This window comes from Equus asinus, chromosome 14 (assembly GCF_041296235.1).
Source record: "Equus asinus isolate D_3611 breed Donkey chromosome 14, EquAss-T2T_v2, whole genome shotgun sequence".
In the NCBI taxonomy this organism is placed as follows: Eukaryota; Metazoa; Chordata; class Mammalia; order Perissodactyla; family Equidae; genus Equus; species Equus asinus.
The window spans coordinates 37,591,755-37,610,441 of NC_091803.1; the positions used below are offsets into that span (position 1 = coordinate 37,591,755).

The 18,687-nt window shown below is 41.1% G+C and overlaps 1 protein-coding gene across 3 annotated transcripts in view; it reads left to right on the forward strand.

The window, feature by feature from the left end:
* PDXDC1 (pyridoxal dependent decarboxylase domain containing 1) overlaps nucleotides 1–18,687 on the forward strand; it is a 51,072-nt gene that overhangs the window by 16,018 nt on the left and 16,367 nt on the right. For all 3 annotated transcript variants that reach the window (XM_014866321.3, XM_044747210.2, XM_044747213.2), the window contains exons 3-12: nucleotides 59–124; nucleotides 3,082–3,162; nucleotides 4,929–5,075; nucleotides 6,238–6,427; nucleotides 9,069–9,137; nucleotides 9,242–9,320; nucleotides 13,384–13,468; nucleotides 14,397–14,445; nucleotides 14,597–14,698; nucleotides 15,562–15,687. In XM_014866321.3, coding sequence (XP_014721807.1) covers nucleotides 59–124; nucleotides 3,082–3,162; nucleotides 4,929–5,075; nucleotides 6,238–6,427; nucleotides 9,069–9,137; nucleotides 9,242–9,320; nucleotides 13,384–13,468; nucleotides 14,397–14,445; nucleotides 14,597–14,698; nucleotides 15,562–15,687 — 994 coding nt within the window. The remainder of the gene's footprint in view (nucleotides 1–58; nucleotides 125–3,081; nucleotides 3,163–4,928; nucleotides 5,076–6,237; nucleotides 6,428–9,068; nucleotides 9,138–9,241; nucleotides 9,321–13,383; nucleotides 13,469–14,396; nucleotides 14,446–14,596; nucleotides 14,699–15,561; nucleotides 15,688–18,687) is intronic.

The window sequence follows — 18,687 nt, forward strand, 5'->3', positions numbered from 1 at the left end:
TCAAATGTTAGAAATTTGACAGGATGAAACTAACAGTTTTGTATTTCCTTTAAATTAGAAGAACAGAGGAGGAAAATGGAAAGAAGCTCATGTCAGGGGATATTCCAGGGCCACTCCAAGGCAGGTAGGTGGCATTGAAGATAAGTAAGTACCTTTAGTTAGGATATATATTTTCTTTAAACCAAGATTTTACCATTTTTGATTTACAATTTTAGTTTTAATGAGCACAAAGCAAATTTAGAGTTAGGTGCCGTGTAACACCGAAAAACTGAATGAGATTGGCTGGCTGGTAATAATGTTGAGCCTGCCTGCTTCTCTCCTTTTCCCCTTCAGAATCTGATACGACTTCATGACGCAAAAGTGGTGCATGGAGTCTGGCCCTGTGGCCAAGTGGTTAAGTTTGCGCGCTCCCCTTCAGCGGCCTGGGGTTTTGCTGGTTCGGATCCTGGGCGCGGACATAGCACCGCTCATCAGGCCATGCTGAGGCAGTATCCCACATGACATAACCAGAGGCACTCACAACCAGAGTATACAACTATGTACTGGGGGGCTTTAGGGAGAAGGAGAAGGAGAAGAAGAAGAAGAAAGATTGGCAACAGATGTTAGCTCAGGTGCCAAGCTTTAAAACAACAAAAAAGTGATGCACAAATTTATAATTATAACTTGACTGTCACACTTCATTTTTGAAACCTATAATCTATTCGGTAGACTGAGCTTTATTGTGAGAGAGATTTTAATTTGAGAAGATATATCATTTTTATAATTGAAAGGAAAATGTCAACTTTAATCATTTATCGGTAGAGTGATTTATTTTTTGGCAGCTAAAGCAAACCTGTCAAGTGTTTGTGGTTCGAGCTAGCAGGGAAAATATTAGAAAAATGAGTATTTGAAATTTTCACAGCATGTTGGCACTCGATCTGGAATTAAAGTCCCAGCCCAGCTTCCCTCAGACAAGCTTTTTTTTGTTTGTTTTATAACCAGGAAACTTCACATAGGTAAACAGTACAACTCCCTTAAATTGTCCTTTGACCTGAATATAAACATTACAAAGTTGCAAAAGAAAAGTACAGAGGAAGGATACTGTGTGCCAGTAAATGTCACATCTAACACACCCAGACACTAATATTTTAAAATAGCCACTCCTACTTGTAGTATGAATGGTGCTGATTTGCAGCCCTGATGCCAAGTGGTTCCTACAACTCAGAACGGGAACCAGTCCTGTAAGTCTCCTCATCTCAGGCCTACTGAAGGGGATTAAAGGGTTCTGCGGATACCACAGACGTTTCCCTGGAAGAGAGACTACCGAGAACGTCTGTAATTCTCACAGTGAGGGCGTTAAAGCCACCGGTCGGGAGCATTCACGCTTAATCATGCTACCAGCCAGCATCTGAGCTAGCACTAAGCCAGGCGCAGCGTTACATGCTTCCCGTGCACTGTCTGACTGCATCCTCCCAGTTCTGTAATGGAGGGGCTTAGCTTGTTCAGGGTCACGGGACCAGCACTCACGTGTGCCTCAAGGCCCACTTGGCCTAATCTCTGTGCAATGTCCAAGGCCCAGAGCCCCTCTCTCAGGAAGCTCAGCACCTCAGGGAGGGTCGGTGTGGGGGGATTGTTTTGACAATGCTTCTTTTTCAAAAGAGAGTTTTGTTTTTTTCAAATTTTTTATTGAGTTAATGTAGGTTACAATCTTGTGAAATTTCAGTTGTACATTGTTGTCTGTCAGTCATGTTGTAGGTGCAGCCCTTCACCCTTTGTGCCCACCCCTACCCCCGCTTTCCCCTGGTAGCCACTAATCTGTTCTTTGTCCACATGTTTAAATTCCTCATGTGAGTGGAGTCATACAGAGATTGTCCTTCTCTATCTGGCTTATTTCACTTAACATAATTCCCTCGCAGCCCATCCATGTTGTTGCAAATGGGATGACTTTGTTCTTTTTTACGGCTGAGTAGTATTCCATTGTGTATATACCACATCTTCAAAAGAGAGAGCTTTTGATTGGTCATATTCCCATTAATGGAGCCCTAATATTTTCACATTACGTGTGTTACAGATTGCCTTGCCATTGCTGACTACTTCAACCATTCACTTTCTTCTCATAAGTTTTCACCTCCTCATGTAATGAGCATTTGGTAACTTACCTTGGATAGAAGTCAATCTGTTTACCCTCTAAGCAGGTCTGCAGTTTCTTTCCCGGCTTGGGGAAGAGGTGGTAACAAATGACGATGGCATTGCGCGGTGAAGTCTGTTAGAACACACACGCAAGACTCCTACATGGAGGGAAACTAGATGTACCGGTGGCATTGGCGTATTCTTGCTGCTTCTGTGACCTCCCAGCATCTTATAAGGGCTGTTTTGGCTTTTATAACATGCTTATTAAATATTTTCCAGGATTCATGTGAATAGGTGGAGAAATATTGTTGGAGCAATACTGGTGAAATTTTAAAAAATCGATCTCGTTTTTAGCTAGAAGATTTAATCAATCACAAATAAGGTTATATTCAGCCAGCCCTGGTCTAGTGGTTACCATTTGATGCTCTCACCGCTGTGGCCCGGGTTCGGTTCCCGGTCAGGGAGTCACACCACCCGTTGCTGGTTGTCATACTGTGGTGGCTGTATGTTGCCGTGATGCTGAAAGCTATGCTACCAGTATTTCGAATACCAGCAGGGTCACCCATGGTGGACAGGTTTCATTGGAGCTTCCAGACTAAGACAGACTGGGAAGCAGGACCTGGCTACCCACTTCCCAAAAAATTGGCCATGAAACCCTATGAATAGCAGCGGAGCATTGTCTGATGTAGCACCGGAAGTGAGAGGATGGCACAGAAAGACCGGGCAGGGTGCTGCCTGCTGTGCACAGGGTTGACTGGCACCAACAACAAAAAAAGGTTATGTTCAGAATTCAATTAATAATTTGAAATTTGTCTTTAAAAGATACATATTGTACCTCAAACACATTCTTTCACTTGTAGCTACTCATTTAAAAAAATATATGTCTTAAAGCTAGTTTGGATGCCAGAAATAGAGAGTGGTGGGGGATGTGTGCTATTTCCACCTGTCCATCAACTGTTTTTTATTCTGCAGTGGACAAGATATGGTGAGCATCCTCCAGTTAGTTCAGAATCTGATGCACGGAGATGAAGATGAGGAGCCCCAGAGTACCCGGTAATGGAGAATGGTTGGCAGCTTCTCTTCGAAAGTATATGTGTTCTTGATTTTGATAGTGATTGCCTTCTTAGAACATGCTGGAATAATAAACTGTGTTTCATTCAGAGTTACAGTACATAGCTCATAGTAAATGATGTTCATTTTTTCTTTTCAGATAAACATGTATGTACTTTAGGTAATATATTTTGCAAAAGGAAGGCATTTACTAAAACTAAATCCTGTAGTTATTATGCTGTCCTGTCTTAGGGAGGGGCTGGCAAAGGGGCCGGAGAATCACTGCCATGCGCTTCTGCTCTGATCGCTTCTTCTTGTGCCCTTTGTGCTTGTGCTTCTGCGTGCCGACAAGAACTGCCACAGCTGCATTGATGGGTGGCAGGCTATGTTGTCTGTGAATCATCTGTTTTATTTTTATTTATTCATCTGTTTAGCTATTTAGTTTTATTTTCTCTTTAGTTATTTTAAATTTCACTTTTTGGAATAAGTAATTCATTCTCCTGATTCAAATTTCAAAAGATAAAAAGGGTGTATATACAAAGGCGATTTTTCTTCTTACCTCTGCCTCCCTCTCTTGTTCTCCTTAAAGACAGACAATGCTGCCAGTTTCTTGTGTATTCTTCAGAGATATTTTAGTGCATGTATACACAAGCAAAATGTCTCTACTCACGCCCTCCAGTACATAAATACCGTATGCGTTGTACCTTGCTTTTTTCATTTATGTCTTGGAGTCAGTGCATATCAATACACAAAGGAGCTTTCTCCCTTAAGGGCTGTTTAGTTTTACTTTGAATGGATGAACCGTATTTTCTTTAACTAGTCTCTTATTTGTGTTTTACTCTTACAAACATTGCTGCAGCCACTAGCTTTGTACATGTGTCGTTTCTCATTGAAGCAAGTGTTTCTGGAGGTTCAAGTCCTGGGAGTGGGATTGCCGGGCCAGACAGTTTGTGCATTTGTGATTTTGGTAGCTCTTGCCAAATTTCGCTCTGTGGAATTGTGCCCGTTTGCAGTCCCACCAGCCATGTGTGAGCACTCCTCTTTCCCCACACCTTGACCTGCAAGAGTTTTAGTAAACTTAAGGATTGTTGCCAATCTGATAGCTTTTTTATTCTCTTTCAGCATAATTTTAATTTGTATTTTTCTTATGAACCAGGTTGTGTCTTTTTGTATGTTTTAAGACCCATTTATATGTCCTTTTCTATGAACAATCTCCTTTGTCCAGTATCCTGTTCAATTTTTTGTCTTTTTCTTGTTGCTTTATAGTTATTCTTTATCAAGGAAATTTGTCCATCCATTTTAATTATATATAATAGAATACCTCGTTCCCCTTGACTTTGCCATAGTATTGTCATAAATAGCTATTTAAGGCAGGGGATTGATCTCCATCTAATGAGTTTGAAGGAAATTGGCTTCTGCACATTTTATCTCAGCTCTATCCTATGTAGTCCTTATGGCTGGTATTTAATTTTTAAAAATTTTTTAGAAGAAAATTACTCAAAAACAGTTTGTACATTTAGTAGCTATTCAATAAAAAGAAGGATATTGATCTCCTAGGACTTGAATTTTAAAAATCTTTTTCTTCGCCAGACTATGATACTTTATATGCATTGAGTTTTCTAAATTTATCTGGATTTCTGCCTTCTTGGCTGTTAAGTGAATTTCAACTCTGTCAGAAATTTGTGTGGAATACTGTTTCTCTAAGTTTTATTCCTTTTTATGCTTTGACTAATACTTTTTTTTAAAATCTAATGCATTTTGATTGACAGAATCCAGAATATTGGAGAACAAGGTCATATAGCTTTGTTGGGGCATAGTCTGGGAGCTTATATTTCAACTCTGGACAAAGAGAAGCTGAGAAAACTTACAACTCGGATCCTTTCAGACACTACCTTATGGCTTTGCAGAATTTTCAGGTACAGACGTTATGAGTTTTTAGTTTCTAAAGACATCGATGAGTTGGGTATAGACTGAGAGAGCTGTTTTCTGAGTTGTACCGCCTGGATTCAAATCTGCCTCTTCCCCTTCCTCTTGGAAGGGTTACTCAACCTCTCCATCCTCCTCATCCATGAAATAGGGATAGCGTAAATATCGATTTCATGGCATTGTTGTGAGGATTAAATGAGCTAGTGCATTAATATATGTAAAAAGCTGAGCAAGGCACATACTTGTTAGGTAATATCAGCAGTTACTTATTTTTAGATTCCTAACTGGCACATGTTGATAGAAGAGCAGTGAAACGGATTCAAATATTTTTAGTCAAAGTATTATCTTGTGCTTTAGTGGAAAGGAAATGCTGTCATAAGGAAGATGAGTATGTGTTATGAAATTGCAGTTTGCTTCGTACTGTAATAACGTTGGCATTATTAAGGAATTAGAGCAGATTAAGGATTCAGTAGAAGACACAGGGCCAGTGGTATTTTTGTGTTTACACTATTACTTTTATAGGAAAGGAACGTTTGCCTAACATTGGAGCATTTAACTTGGAGACCCACTTTCAGATGTTGGGAGAAAGGCTGGCCTGGCACAACTATGAGTTTGCCTGATGTATTGCAAGGGAGAAATTTTCTTCTGTCCTAAGAAAAATCCAAGCCCTGTAGTTGAGATTCTCTCTCCCCCTCCTCTGGGAGATTGAGGAGAGTCACTGACCCCAAGCAGATAATAGTGAAAGCAGAAGTTAGCCTGACTAGTGTTTTGACAATTTTATTTACTTGGGATGTTTTGGGGCGGAAACTCGGCTAAGAACCTTGCCTCCATTATCCAGTGCTGGCCTTCTTGGAGAATAAGCCAGAACCCTGATCTTCAGCGTTTTTATATCTGAGGGACTCCTCTGCTGGTTTTCATAGTTTCTCCTCTTTATCGAGTTGGATATGAATGAAAGGTCATCGCCTCTGTTCTTTATACCCTCCAGCTGTAAGGAGCCATCAGCTGTCTCAGAGGAGGGTGATTCCTCTCTCCTTTGACTGATCTAGGTGACAGCTTCTAGGTTGAGAAAAGAATTACTTCCTCGATTATGAGATTGGGATATAAAATCAGAGTTAACCAGAGATAATGTATCGATATCTGGGTGTCTCTTAGGTATGAAAATGGCTGCGCTTATTTCCACGAAGAAGAAAGAGAAGGACTTGCAAAGATCTGTAGGCTTGCCATTCATTCCCGTTATGAAGACTTCGTAGTGGATGGGTTCAATGTGTTATATAACAAGAAGCCTGTTATATATCTTAGTGCTGCTGCCAGGCCTGGCCTGGGCCAGTACCTCTGTAATCAGGTAAGGTGGTATCAGGTGGCTATTTTAAAGAAACAATGTTTTATTCTGTTCTGGACCTTTTTCAAGTGTGTAGACTGACTTCTTTAGCTGCTGCTCTTTTCAAGTGAAAAGAAAGATGGTATTCTTACATGCTTGTTTTGTCATTATAAGAAAATATATAAATGTATGTAAATGAATTTAGATATGTATTTTTTTTAGTTGCCCAAAGGCAACCACAGTCAACATTTTACTTTATTTCTTTTCAGACTTTAATCAAAGAGTGTCTGTCTGTTTATGTGGTTATATGGCTTTTTTCACTTACTGTTATGGCAGGTGCATGTCATGTTTTAACACTTCTTCAAAGTAAAGTTTATTTTTGACGTCTTTATAATATTCCTTCAAATGAGTGTACAGTATTTTAACTAACTGTTTTCCTTTTGGACAATTAGAGTGTTTGCCTTCTTTTGCTTTCTGTGACCATTTTCAGGTAATGCTCTTTGTAAAGTTCTGTTACAGACATGTTTCTGCAGAAACGGTTTTCTATATTTAGGATTATATTTCTCAGATGGATTTTCAGAGTCAATCTAGAATTACTAGATCAAAGAGCATTACCATTTTTAAAGTTCATGGTGCATGTGGCCCACTGAGGGGCTACCCTGAGATAAGAAATTGTTAAGGCTCTTGGCCAAGAATATTTTAAGGCGGGGGCCAGCCCAGTGGCATGGCGGTTGAGTTCATGTGCTCTGCATCAGCAGCTTTGGGTTCGCAGGTTTGGATCCTGGGCATGGACCTACACCCAACTATAAAATAAAGGAAGCTTGGCACAGATGTTAGCTCAGGGACAATCTTCCTCACCAAAAAAAGAGAATATTTTAAGGCACAACCCATAGGATTGGACAGTTTGTCTTTTGTAAGATGGAGGAGTCCTGGGGGCATATAGGGGAAGCTCAGGGACTTGAGTTGATTCTGAGCTCTGGTCACTGATGGCAAGAAATTAGTCCTCTTGAGGGTATTCAAAATGGGGAGTTTCATGATAGCGCTATGGAAATGTGAGACAAATTACTGCTGCCGGCCAGGCTCTTGCGGCCCCAAGGCTGTCTTGGGACAGCAATCCAACCTTCAAAAGAAGTGTGAGGATGTCCTGTGGAGTGAGAAAGGCAGGTGGCAGAACAGCATATATAAGATGGTCATGTTCATGTTTTAAAAATTGTGTCCATGCTTATATGTGTATGTTTTTTATACCTAGAAAAATATATTTATATAAATACATATATTTATACCTAGAAAGTGTCTGGAAGTTTATATACTGACCTGTTAACAGTGGTGGATTGGCAGCTTATTGGCGGTGGTGGGGGGTGGGGTGGGGTGCATTTTTACTTTTAATTTCTATTTTTTTTTTACTGTGTGTTTTACTTGAGTTTCCCTTGTATAATTTAAAAGAAAAGTCCTTTACGGGGGAATAAATATGAAAAAAATACTCATTAAATTTTTTTTCCCCCTAAAGATTGGCGCCTGAGCTAACTCACATCTGTGGCCAATCTTTTTTTGTTTTTCCTTCTTCTTCTCCCCAAAGCCCCCGCCCAGTACATAGTTGTGTATATTAGTTGCAAGTCCTTCTAGTTCTGCTATGTGGGACACCACCTCAGCATGGCCTGATGAGCAGTGCTAGGTCCGCACCCAGGATCTGAACCGACAAAACCCTGGGCCGCTGAAGCAGAGCACATGAACTTAACCACTCTGCCATGGGGCTGGCCCCTCAGGATGTCCCCAGAGCATATCCCCAAAAGATAAATTTTTGATCCTTATATTCTACCAAGTCTTGGTTATACAGAACAATATGTGGCAACTTGTGAAAAATTTCTAAAACTATAAACTCAGGGATTTGGAAGCTAAAAATGAAGAATATAAAATTTATTTGCAGGCCGGCTCCATGGCATAGTGGTTAAGTTCCACACGCTCTGCTTCAGGGTCCAGGTTCACTGGTTCAGATCCAGACCTGGTTCACTGGTTCAGGCGCAGACCTATACCACTTGTTAGCCATGCTGTGGCAGCAACCCACGTGTAAAGTAGAGGAAGACTTGCAACAGATGTTAGCTCAGGGCTAATCTTCCTCAGAAAAAAAAAAAAAATTTATTTGACAATTACTATCTCCATCCGTAACACTGACTTCATTTCTCCTAAGAAATGTACATCTGCTAGACCATATTTATTGCTTTTTAGGAGTGGATGGACCCATAAGTAAGATATCATTCTTTGAACGCCTTTAGCTGGTATTATTTACCACTAATGCCTGGAGGGAGGACTCTAAATTATCCCCAGAAAAATGCTTGGGGCTCAGTTGTTTCTTGGTTTGGAAAAGTGTTTTTGTTTTTTGGTATATTCTAGAATATGCCAAAGATAGCTACTCAGAATATGAGTTGATAGTTACTCATTTAGTTGACTCATGTAAGAAATTTTACATTGTATCCTTTTATAATTCACCCTTCTTTTGGCTTGACTTTCTAAATGTAGTTTGACAATTATTTATAACATTAAGAGTTCCTAGGGAGAGAGATTGTTTTAAAAGAACAATTGTGACTTGTCTTAGAGCCACAATCTTTTGGGGGCATAAGTGACTGGTGACAAAGGTCTTCTTTATAAAACTGTACGGTCCCTCTTGCAGCTCGGCTTGCCCTTCCCCTGCTTGTGCCGTGTGCCCTGTAACACTATGTTTGGATCCCAGCATCAGATGGTGAGTTCTCCTTTTGCATTGCTTCTTTAGGAAGTTATAATTTTTCATTGTGTAGCTTTTATGCTGTTTGCTTCATGTTTTTGTGGTTTGTCTTTTAATGCCAGGATGTTGCCTTCCTGGAGAAACTGATTAAAGAAGATATTGAACGAGGAAAATTGCCCCTTTTGCTTGTTGCAAACGCTGGTGAGTATTGTGAACTGGAATCTTCCATTTTGGACAAGTAGGAGAGAGGCTAGGTACTTAGCCTAAAAAAGACCAAGTCTTAAGAGATGTTTTTTGCACCACATGTTTAAGATAGTCTTTATCTGCATTGTGGTGAGAATTGTAATACTAAAATTGGTTCATTAGATTTCCTTTTGTTAGTTTGTTTGAGGAGTTACTTTGTTGGTGTGTGTATACTCTTTCATTTAGGTCATAAGTGCTTCTCTGCTTCTTCATGTGCTTCCTTTCTAAGTTGAATTTTAAAATGTCACACTTAAATGTCCACCTTGTAGACAGCAGGTCAACTACCACTTTCTGCTCTGCTTACTGTATTCAGCATTGTACTTGAAGTTCTAGACAGTGCAATAAGGCAAGAAAAATAATTAAATGATATACAGATTGGAAAGGAAGAATGAACTGTCTTTATCTGCAGGTGGCATGATCATATAGATAGAAAGTGCTGAGGAAAACAAGAAAGGCCATTGAAGCTAATAAATGAATCTGTCAAGGTTGCAGAATTTCTATATACTAGCAATGAACAATTTAAATTGAATTTAAAATGCTATTCAGCTAGCATCAAAAAAACCTTTATGGGTAAATTTAACAAAATATATGCAAGATCTGTACATTGAAAGCTGCAGAATGTTGCAGAGAGAAATTCAAGAAGACCCAAATAAATTGAACGATTCCATGTCTGCAGGTTGGAAGACTCCATATTATTAAGTCAGATCTCCCTGAATTAATCTGTAGATTCAACTCAGCCCCTCAAAATCTCAGCAGGCTACAATTGCTTATAGAATTGATAAGCTGATTCTGAAATTTATATGAAAATACAGAGAATCTAAGAATGGCCAAAATAATTTTGAAGAACACAATTGGAAGACTTAACCTATTTGACTTTTAGACTTACTATAAAGCTACAAAATCCAGAAAGTGCAAGATTAACTGAAGAGAGTAAAGAGTTCAGAAATAGACTCATGTATATGTCGCTTGGTAGTTTACAAAGAAGCCGAGGTAGTTCAGGGAAGAAAGAATAGTCTTTTCTGCCAGTGGTTTGGAAGAATTGGATATCCATAAGGAAAAAAATTGAACCTTAACTCTTACCTCACTCTGTGTACAAAAATTAATTGTAAATGGTTCATAGACCTAAACATAAGAGCCAAAACAATGAAACTTCTAGAAGAAAGTATGGAAGATCTTTGTGACTTTGGGTTAGGCAAAGATTTCTTAGGACATAAAAGACATGAACAATAAATTAGACTTTATCAAAAATTGGAAGAGCCAGCCCTGATGTCCTAGTGGTTAAAGTTTGGCACTCTTACTGCTTCGGTGGCCTGGGTTCACTTCCCAGTCATGGAACCACACTACTTGTCTGTCAGTTGCCGTGCTGTGGCAGCAGCTCACATAAGGACTAGAATGACTTAACAGCTAGGCATTGGGGCTTTGGGGAGGAAAAATAAAAGAGGAGGATTTGACAACAGATGTTAGCTCAGGGTGAATCTTCCCTTGAAAAAAAAAAAAATTAAAAGCTTTTGCTGTTCAAAAGACCCTGTTAAGAAAATGGAGACAAGTTACAGACTGGGAGAAAATATTTGCAGGGCTTTTTTTTTGACAAAGGATTGTATCTGAAATATATAATTAAGTTTTACAATTCAATATTGAGACAGACAGTACAATTTTTAAAATGAACAAAAGATTCTAATAGACACTTCACCAAAAAATACATGAATGTGTAAGCATTTGAAAAGAGGCTTAACATCATTAGAGAAAAGCAAATTAGGACCACAATGATCTACTATGACGTGTCTGTTAGAATGGAAAAAATACAACGCCAAATGCTAGTGAGGATGCAGAGCAGCTGGAACTCTCGTACACTGCAGGTAGGGCTGCAATGTTACAGCTACTCTGGAAAGGAGTTTGGTAGTTCCTCAAAGGCTAAACATAAAATTACCACATGAACCATTAGCTCCACTTCCAGGTATTTATCAAAGAGAAATGAACACATATGTCCACACAAAGAATTGTATGCAGTATTCATAACTGGGAACAACCCAGATGTCCTTCACTGGGGGAATGGATGAACAAATTGTGGTATATCCATATCATGACACTAAGCAATAAATGGAAATAACTACTGATGTACATATCAACACGGGTGAATTTCAGAAGCATGCTAAGTGCAACACGCCAGGCACATAAGAAGACTCTATTTACATGAAATTCTAAAAAAGACGAAACTACAGTGGCAGAAAACAGATCAGCGTTGTCCATGGCCAGTGAGGAGTGGAGGAAAGAGTGAAACTTTGGGGGAGGGGCGGGAACTTTTGGGGTGATGGAAATATTCTCTACCTTGATTGGGTTGGTAGTTACACGCTGTATACTTTTGTCAAAACTCATTGAACCTTACACTTAAATGAGTGGATTTTATTGCATGTGAATTATACTTCAATTAAGAAAGCTGATTATTTAAAAAATAATAATAAATGGAAAAAACGCATATCCATCTTATTGCTAGCAGGAAAACCACCACTTCCTTCCTGACTTAGCATATTGTATTTTTAAAAAGAAACATAGGAGCCGGCCCCGTGGCCGAGTGGTTGTGTTCGCGCGCTCCACTTCTGCAGCCCAGGGTTTCGCCGGTTCGAATCCTGGGCACGGACATGGCACCGCTCATCAGGCCATGCTGAGGTGGCGTCCCACATGCCACAACTAGAAGGACCCACAACTAAAATTATACAACTGTGTACTGGGGGGCTTTGGGAAGAAAATAAAAAAAGATTGGCAACAGTTGTTAGCTCAGGTGCCAATCTTTGAAAAAAAAGAAACATAAATCCACCCATATTCAGTCACTTGGTAGATGGGAGAGTCTGCAGTTCACATGTGACTCAGTGACTGGACAACCTACCAGATGTAGCTCTGGGATGTCACCAGAGCACACATCCCAGGGGTTTGCCTTTGCCAGCAGACAGTGCCAAAAAACATGGAAAAAGACTCTGAATGTGGTCTGGTCACTAAAACACAGCACTGTGCTCTTTGTTTTGATAGAAGCATCGTGTGACACAAGCCATGCATTGGCCTTTGATCTTGTTTCAACTAAACCAAATGTGTTGGTTAAGATTTTTTTAAAATTTGAGACAGACTTATATGTGGGATAAAAAGTTTTCAGCCCTTTTCCTGGCATAAACCCTGCAAAAGAGCCAGTTGCATTAGTTGTGTTTGTTGAGGCAGTTGGTGAGGTTTGAAATCTTATTAGGTAGGATTCTGCTAACTGGAAATTTAGGACAGTTGAGAGAATACGATCCCACATTTTGCTTATGTTCTGTGAAGAGGGATCTGTCCAGCAAGGCCTGTAATGTAAATCACCAAGGAAATGGGTTAAAGTGTTCAATATGTTTAAACTGACTCAGAATGCATGTTTTATATTAAAATAAAGAACCTCACAATTGGATTAACAAAACCCAAATTCGTCTGTCTTTTTTATAAAGGACACACCTAAATAGAAATAACTCAGAAAGTGACAAAAAGTAAGAAAGAAAGGATATCTAGGGGAAATGCTAACAGGACAAGAGTACTGTAGCAATGTTAGTATGAGATGAAACAGACTTCACGTTAATTATAATCCATCTGATCTACTGAGAGAGAGAACAGTTATGAATGCTTGTGAACATAACTTTGAAATACATAAAAGGAAGATTGAAAGAATACAAGTGTAAATTGACCAACGCACAATCTTGGCAGGAGACTTGAAGATATTTCTCATGAAACAACAGATTAAGTAGATGGAAAATAAGTATAGATATTTAAATAGCACAGTTAACAAGCTTGAGTTTATAGATACATGTAATGGAGAATACACACTATTCAAAACTTGAATAATCAACTTGCAAAAGTTGATTTTAAGCCGATCCACAAAGAAAGTCTCAATGAAACAGAGATGTTCCCTTCCCGCATGGGGAGATAATGTATATGAAAGCTTTTGTCACTCTGTAAAGCCTCGGAAGATGTTTGTTCCTTTCAGTATCCTTTTTTGTGTGTTTCATCCTAGGAACTGCAGCCGTAGGGCACACAGATAAGATCGGCCGTTTGAAAGAACTCTGTGAGCAGTATGGCATATGGCTTCATGTGGAGGGGTGAGTGGAGGGGAGGTCGGCTCCATGGCAGGCCTGCACACGGTGCTCGCGAAGAGTGCTCCTCTAGGCTCTCACTTTGTTGTGACATTTACCACTAAGGGCTCTTTGGGTTGCAGATAACAGCATAACCCAAATTGGCTTAAGCATGAAGAGACTTGATTGACTCATATAACTACAAAGACCGGTGCTAGCTTAGCTTTAGGCACAACGTCAACCAGGATTCATGTCTTCCTCCCCTGCCCTCCCCTAGTCATTTGGCTTAATTTCCACTCTGTTGGCTCCATCTATAGATAGACCTTACTATTATGGCACAAAGTAGCTGCAGCAACTCCAGCCTTCTTTCTAGGTTTGTGTCCAGTGGGTCAGAAGTCCCAGCAACGGTCTCCCACTGAACCACTCCCTGTGGCCGGGGAAATGTAATACCAGATCTGATAGTTTAGGTTACTTGCCCACCTCTGGAGCGGGTAGTATCATCTCCTCCAGGCAAAGCTGTGGTCTGATAGAGGAGATTGGCGTGGGTTCCCAGAAGGCCGTTGGAGTGCTGCTAGGAGAAGATGGGAGAGGCTGCAGGGCGGCCACAGTGGTCCAGACCCTGCACCTCATAGGAGGCAAGTTTCTTTATTTCATCCCTCTGGGGAAGGATGATGACTGGAAAATGAGAGCTATGAAAGACAGAAAATGAGACACACAGTACACTAAGCATGTAGGGGATAGCCCTTGAATGAGATTGTGATTCAGATGCATTTTCTAGGTTTTCCTAAAATATGTGTATACCACATTTTCTGTTGCTGTTATAAAAACTAATAACACAGCTGAAAGGCATTTAAATGTCAGCTTGGAACAGCAGCCTTTTTTTTGTTGAAAGTACAAACTTGGTGAGTAAGCAGCAGTAAATAATTAGTTCTTAGATCGGTGTTTTTTCTTCCAGTGTGAATCTGGCAACATTGGCTCTAGGTTATGTCTCCTCGTCAGTGCTGGTATGTCGTTGCTTTACTAAATACTGCGTTTTTAAGAAGGAATGTAAAATCACTTAATCCCTGATGGCTTTTCACGGTTTTCATGAGTGGAGGAGGGTTTGGGTTTAGTGCGTTCTGACAGTCTAACAAAAAGTCATTCTCTCTTTGGTAGGCTGCGACCAAATGCGATAGCATGACGTTGACCCCAGGCACGTGGCTGGGTCTGCCAGCTGTTCCGGCAGCTACCCTTTATAAACACGACGACCCCGCCTTGGTGAGCTTACTCTCACTAGGAGGGAGCGGGGAGTAGCTAAGAGTCGTTAGTAGGTCTGGGGGCAAAATACAGAAAAACAAAGGGAAAAGTGTCCTTAATGCCACTTCTGTGACTTTTCTTTTCGGAAAAGTGTTTTGAACATAAGTGAAACTGTCCCATAGATATTTTTTCTATTATTCTCCCCATACTTCCCCATGTGTATGAAGAACTTTTCATGACATTTTATGACTGCGTAATGTTCTTTGCTAAATACCACAGTTTAATCATTCTCCATTTGTGACCTTTTAGGATGTTTTCAAATTTTTGTTACTGCAATAATGAGCGTCTTTCTGTGTTTCAAATTATTTCCTTAGACTGGTTTCCAGAAGTGGTGTTTCTGTTAGTAGTTGAAACTTGCCATCCACCTTGTCTAGAAGGTTGAAACTTGATGGGTTTTTTGAAGGCATGGATCTTGATAGTGGATCAGTTAGTGGTAGACACATGCAGAATAAGGTTTATGTGACTCTCGTGAGACCAGTAATGTCTTGCTCACGTGAAAATGGCCAGAGATTTGAGGACCTCAGAAGAGCCTTGGAAGGGGCTGCCTCCTGAGTGGCTCAGAGCTCCAGCCCTGGGATGTGACCCATCTGCATTCGCATCCTGGCTTTGCCACATTTTAGCCATGAGCCCTTGGACAAAGCAAGGCCTCTGAGCTCACTTGCCAGGGGTACTTCCCTCGTGGAGTTGTTGGATGGTCAAACGAGTAATGCAAGCCAGTGCCTGGCGTGGCCTCCGACACGGACTGAGCGCCTAGTCGCTGGCAGCTAGTTAATTCTGCTGTGAGCTTTAAGTGGTTTTGATTAATAAACCCATTGCTTTTTTAGACTTTAGTTGCTGGTCTTACATCAAATAAGCCAGCAGACAAACTCCGTGCCCTGCCCCTGTGGTTGTCTTTGCAATACTTGGGACTCGATGGCATTGTGGAGAGGATCAAGCACGCCTGTCAACTGGTGAGTAGACACTGAAGTTTAAACGAGTCACAGCTGCTCCATGGCAAAAGTGGAGACAGAAAAATCCTTCCTTGATTTGCCATCCACCCAATACCTTGGTGTCTGGATTTCCCATCTCATAAGAAGGCAGATTCATCGCCCTGCATGTTTATATTTTGTATTCAAAGTTCTGGGAGACACTGCTGGGGTTGTCCAAATGAAATCAAATTCAAATGAATGCCAGTGTCAGCATGGGATGAGATGACAGCCAGGGCGTGAAGAAGGACGCAAAAGCGGGGAAAATGTTCCACTTGAGGGGCCAGCCCAGTGGCGTAGTGGTTAAGTTCACACACTCTGCATCGGCAGCCCAGGGTTCACAGGTTTGGATCCCAGGCACAAACCTACACACCGCTCATCAAGCCATGCTGTGGCAGCATCCCACATACAAAATAGAGGAAGATGGCCACAGATGTTAGCTCAGCGACAATCTTCTTCCAGCAAAAAAGAGGAAGATTGGCAACAGATGTTAGCTCAGGGCCAATCTTCCTCACAAAAAGAAAGAAAGAAAGAAAATGTTCCACTTGACTGACTGACTCTTGAGGGTAAAGGAATATAATGGTCAGGGGTTGATTGTGGGTGGCATGTGTATTTATAACACCAGCTGGCTTGGGTTTTCAAATTGCAAGGCTCTAGGGACAATTCTAATTCTATTTGAGGTGTTCTAATTGTGAAAAATACATAACTATGCTGTAGTTTAGAAAGCAGAAAAATGTCATATTTATGCAGTTTGAGAGCTGATGTCAGTCTAAAGGCGTGATGTCACCTCTGTACCTCCGTTTTCTTCCTTGTGAAATAGGGGCGGTGATGTATGATCGTTATGAGAACGTGATGAGTGCATACATGTGAAGCTCTCACAGCAGTGCCTAGCTGGATAGTCAGTTACGCAAATAGGTTTAAAAAGAAGGCTTTGTTTCAATATCGTCTTGGGGAATTGGCCCTTCCTGTAGAGTCATTTTTATATTTAAGAAAAATTAGTATTTTTGTATTCCTGTAGCAGGAGTCCTTTGGTTCGTAATGTCAGAATAGTTCATTCTAACGCTGTTTCTGCTTCATTAGAAACTATTCGAAATGAGGTCGTTTCATTTTTACATTAAACAGTTTTAAGAATTACGTTCGTCATGTTTACAGAAGCCCACGTGTTTTAGAGCAGTTTCTCGCTGGGCTGTCGGCTCCCATCTGGTTCTTGGGAAGGAGAAGCTTTTATTGCCTGGTCACTGTCAGTTTGGGGCAGGTGTGGGCACTCAAGGGAGAGTGTTTCCAGTTCCCTTTGGCTTGCGGAGGGAGGGCAGGGAGATGATGAGGACATTAACTCCCAGAGCCGTGAGGCCGCTGCAGCTGTGGCGTCTTCCTGCAGGCAGACACTGGAGCTGCTCTCACACGCTCCTGGGGGCTCGAGTGATGGCCGGTTGCTGACTCTCCACTGCTAACTGCTCTGTTAAACTGCATGGAAATTTAGCCCGTGGGGTTATCTGTGTCCATTCATGCCTCATGTTCCAGACCAGATATATAGGTTCCCTGAGAGCAGAAATCAGTGTCCTCCTCTTCCTTCCCTTCCTCCTTCTCGTCATCATCTTCAGCTTCATGGGAAGCGGTTATGGAGCATTTACTCAGTGCCAGGCACTCCGAGGCACTGTGCCTGCAGGGTCTCATTCAATCCCCACAGCTTCACTAGAACGTAAGCTCCACTGATGACAACGTATTAAGTATTAGTTTTCTGGGACTGGCCCCGTAGCCTAGTGGTTAAGTTCAGTGAGCTCTGCCTCAGTGGCCTGGGTTCAGTTCCCAGGCGCAAACCTATACCACTTGTCAGCGGCCGTACTGTGGCAGCAACCCACATACAAAATAGAGGAAGATTGGCACAGATGTTAGCTCAGGGCAGATCTTCCTTGGCCAAAAAAATAGTTTTCATGGGAGTTTTCCAATGTCCAACACTCAATGAATGTCTGTTGAATTAATGAATCCCAACCTAATGAAGTAGATACTATTTTATCCCCACATCCGTGGTAAGAGAACTGGGATTGAGATGGTAATGTAATGATGGTGACGGCGGTGGTGACGATGGTAGTCATCACTTACATAATGCATAGCGTGTTCTAGACACTTGTTATCGCAACTCATTTCATCTTCACAACAACCTTCTAAGATAGATGCTATCATCCCCATTTTCTAGTTGAGGGAACTGAAGCACAGACGGGCTAAATAACTGTCCAGGGTCACAGCTGGCAGGTGGCAGAGTCAGTAATTTACCCACGCTCCTGCAGCTGGTAAGTGGCAGAGCCAGCTTGTGGACCCAGGTGGGTTATTCCAGACCCCAGGTTCCTGCCCAGCTCTTAACAGTGCTGGGCCCTCTCGTTTCTCTCTGCTCCTCCTCCTCCCCAGTATCAGGTACTGTGCCTTGCACACATTTGTACTCAATAGGTTTGGCGTTTTTATTGACGTATAATTGACTTATAATATTACCTTGGTTTCAGGTATACAACATAATGATTCGATATTTGTGGATATTGTGAAATGATCACCACAATATGTCTAGTTAACATCCATCACCATACATAGTTACAAAGGTTTTTTTTCCTTAGGTGATGAGGACTTTTAAGATTTATTCTCTTAGCAACTCTCAAATATGCACTTAACTATAGTCACCGTGCTGTACATTACATCCTCATGACTTATTTTATAGCTGGAAGTGTGTACCTTTTGACCCCCTTCACCCATTTCACTCACCCCCCACCTTCCACCTCTGGCAACCACCAGTCTGTTTTCTGTAGCTATGAGCTCCTTGTTTTGTTTTAGATTCCGCATGTAAGTGAGATCATACAGTATTTGTCTTTTTCTTGGCATGCTGCCCTCAAGGTCCATCCATGTTGTCACCAATGGCAAGATTTCATGCTTTTTTATGGCTGAGTGATATTCCGCTGTGTACGTATGTCACATTTTCTTGATCCAGTCATCCATTGCTGG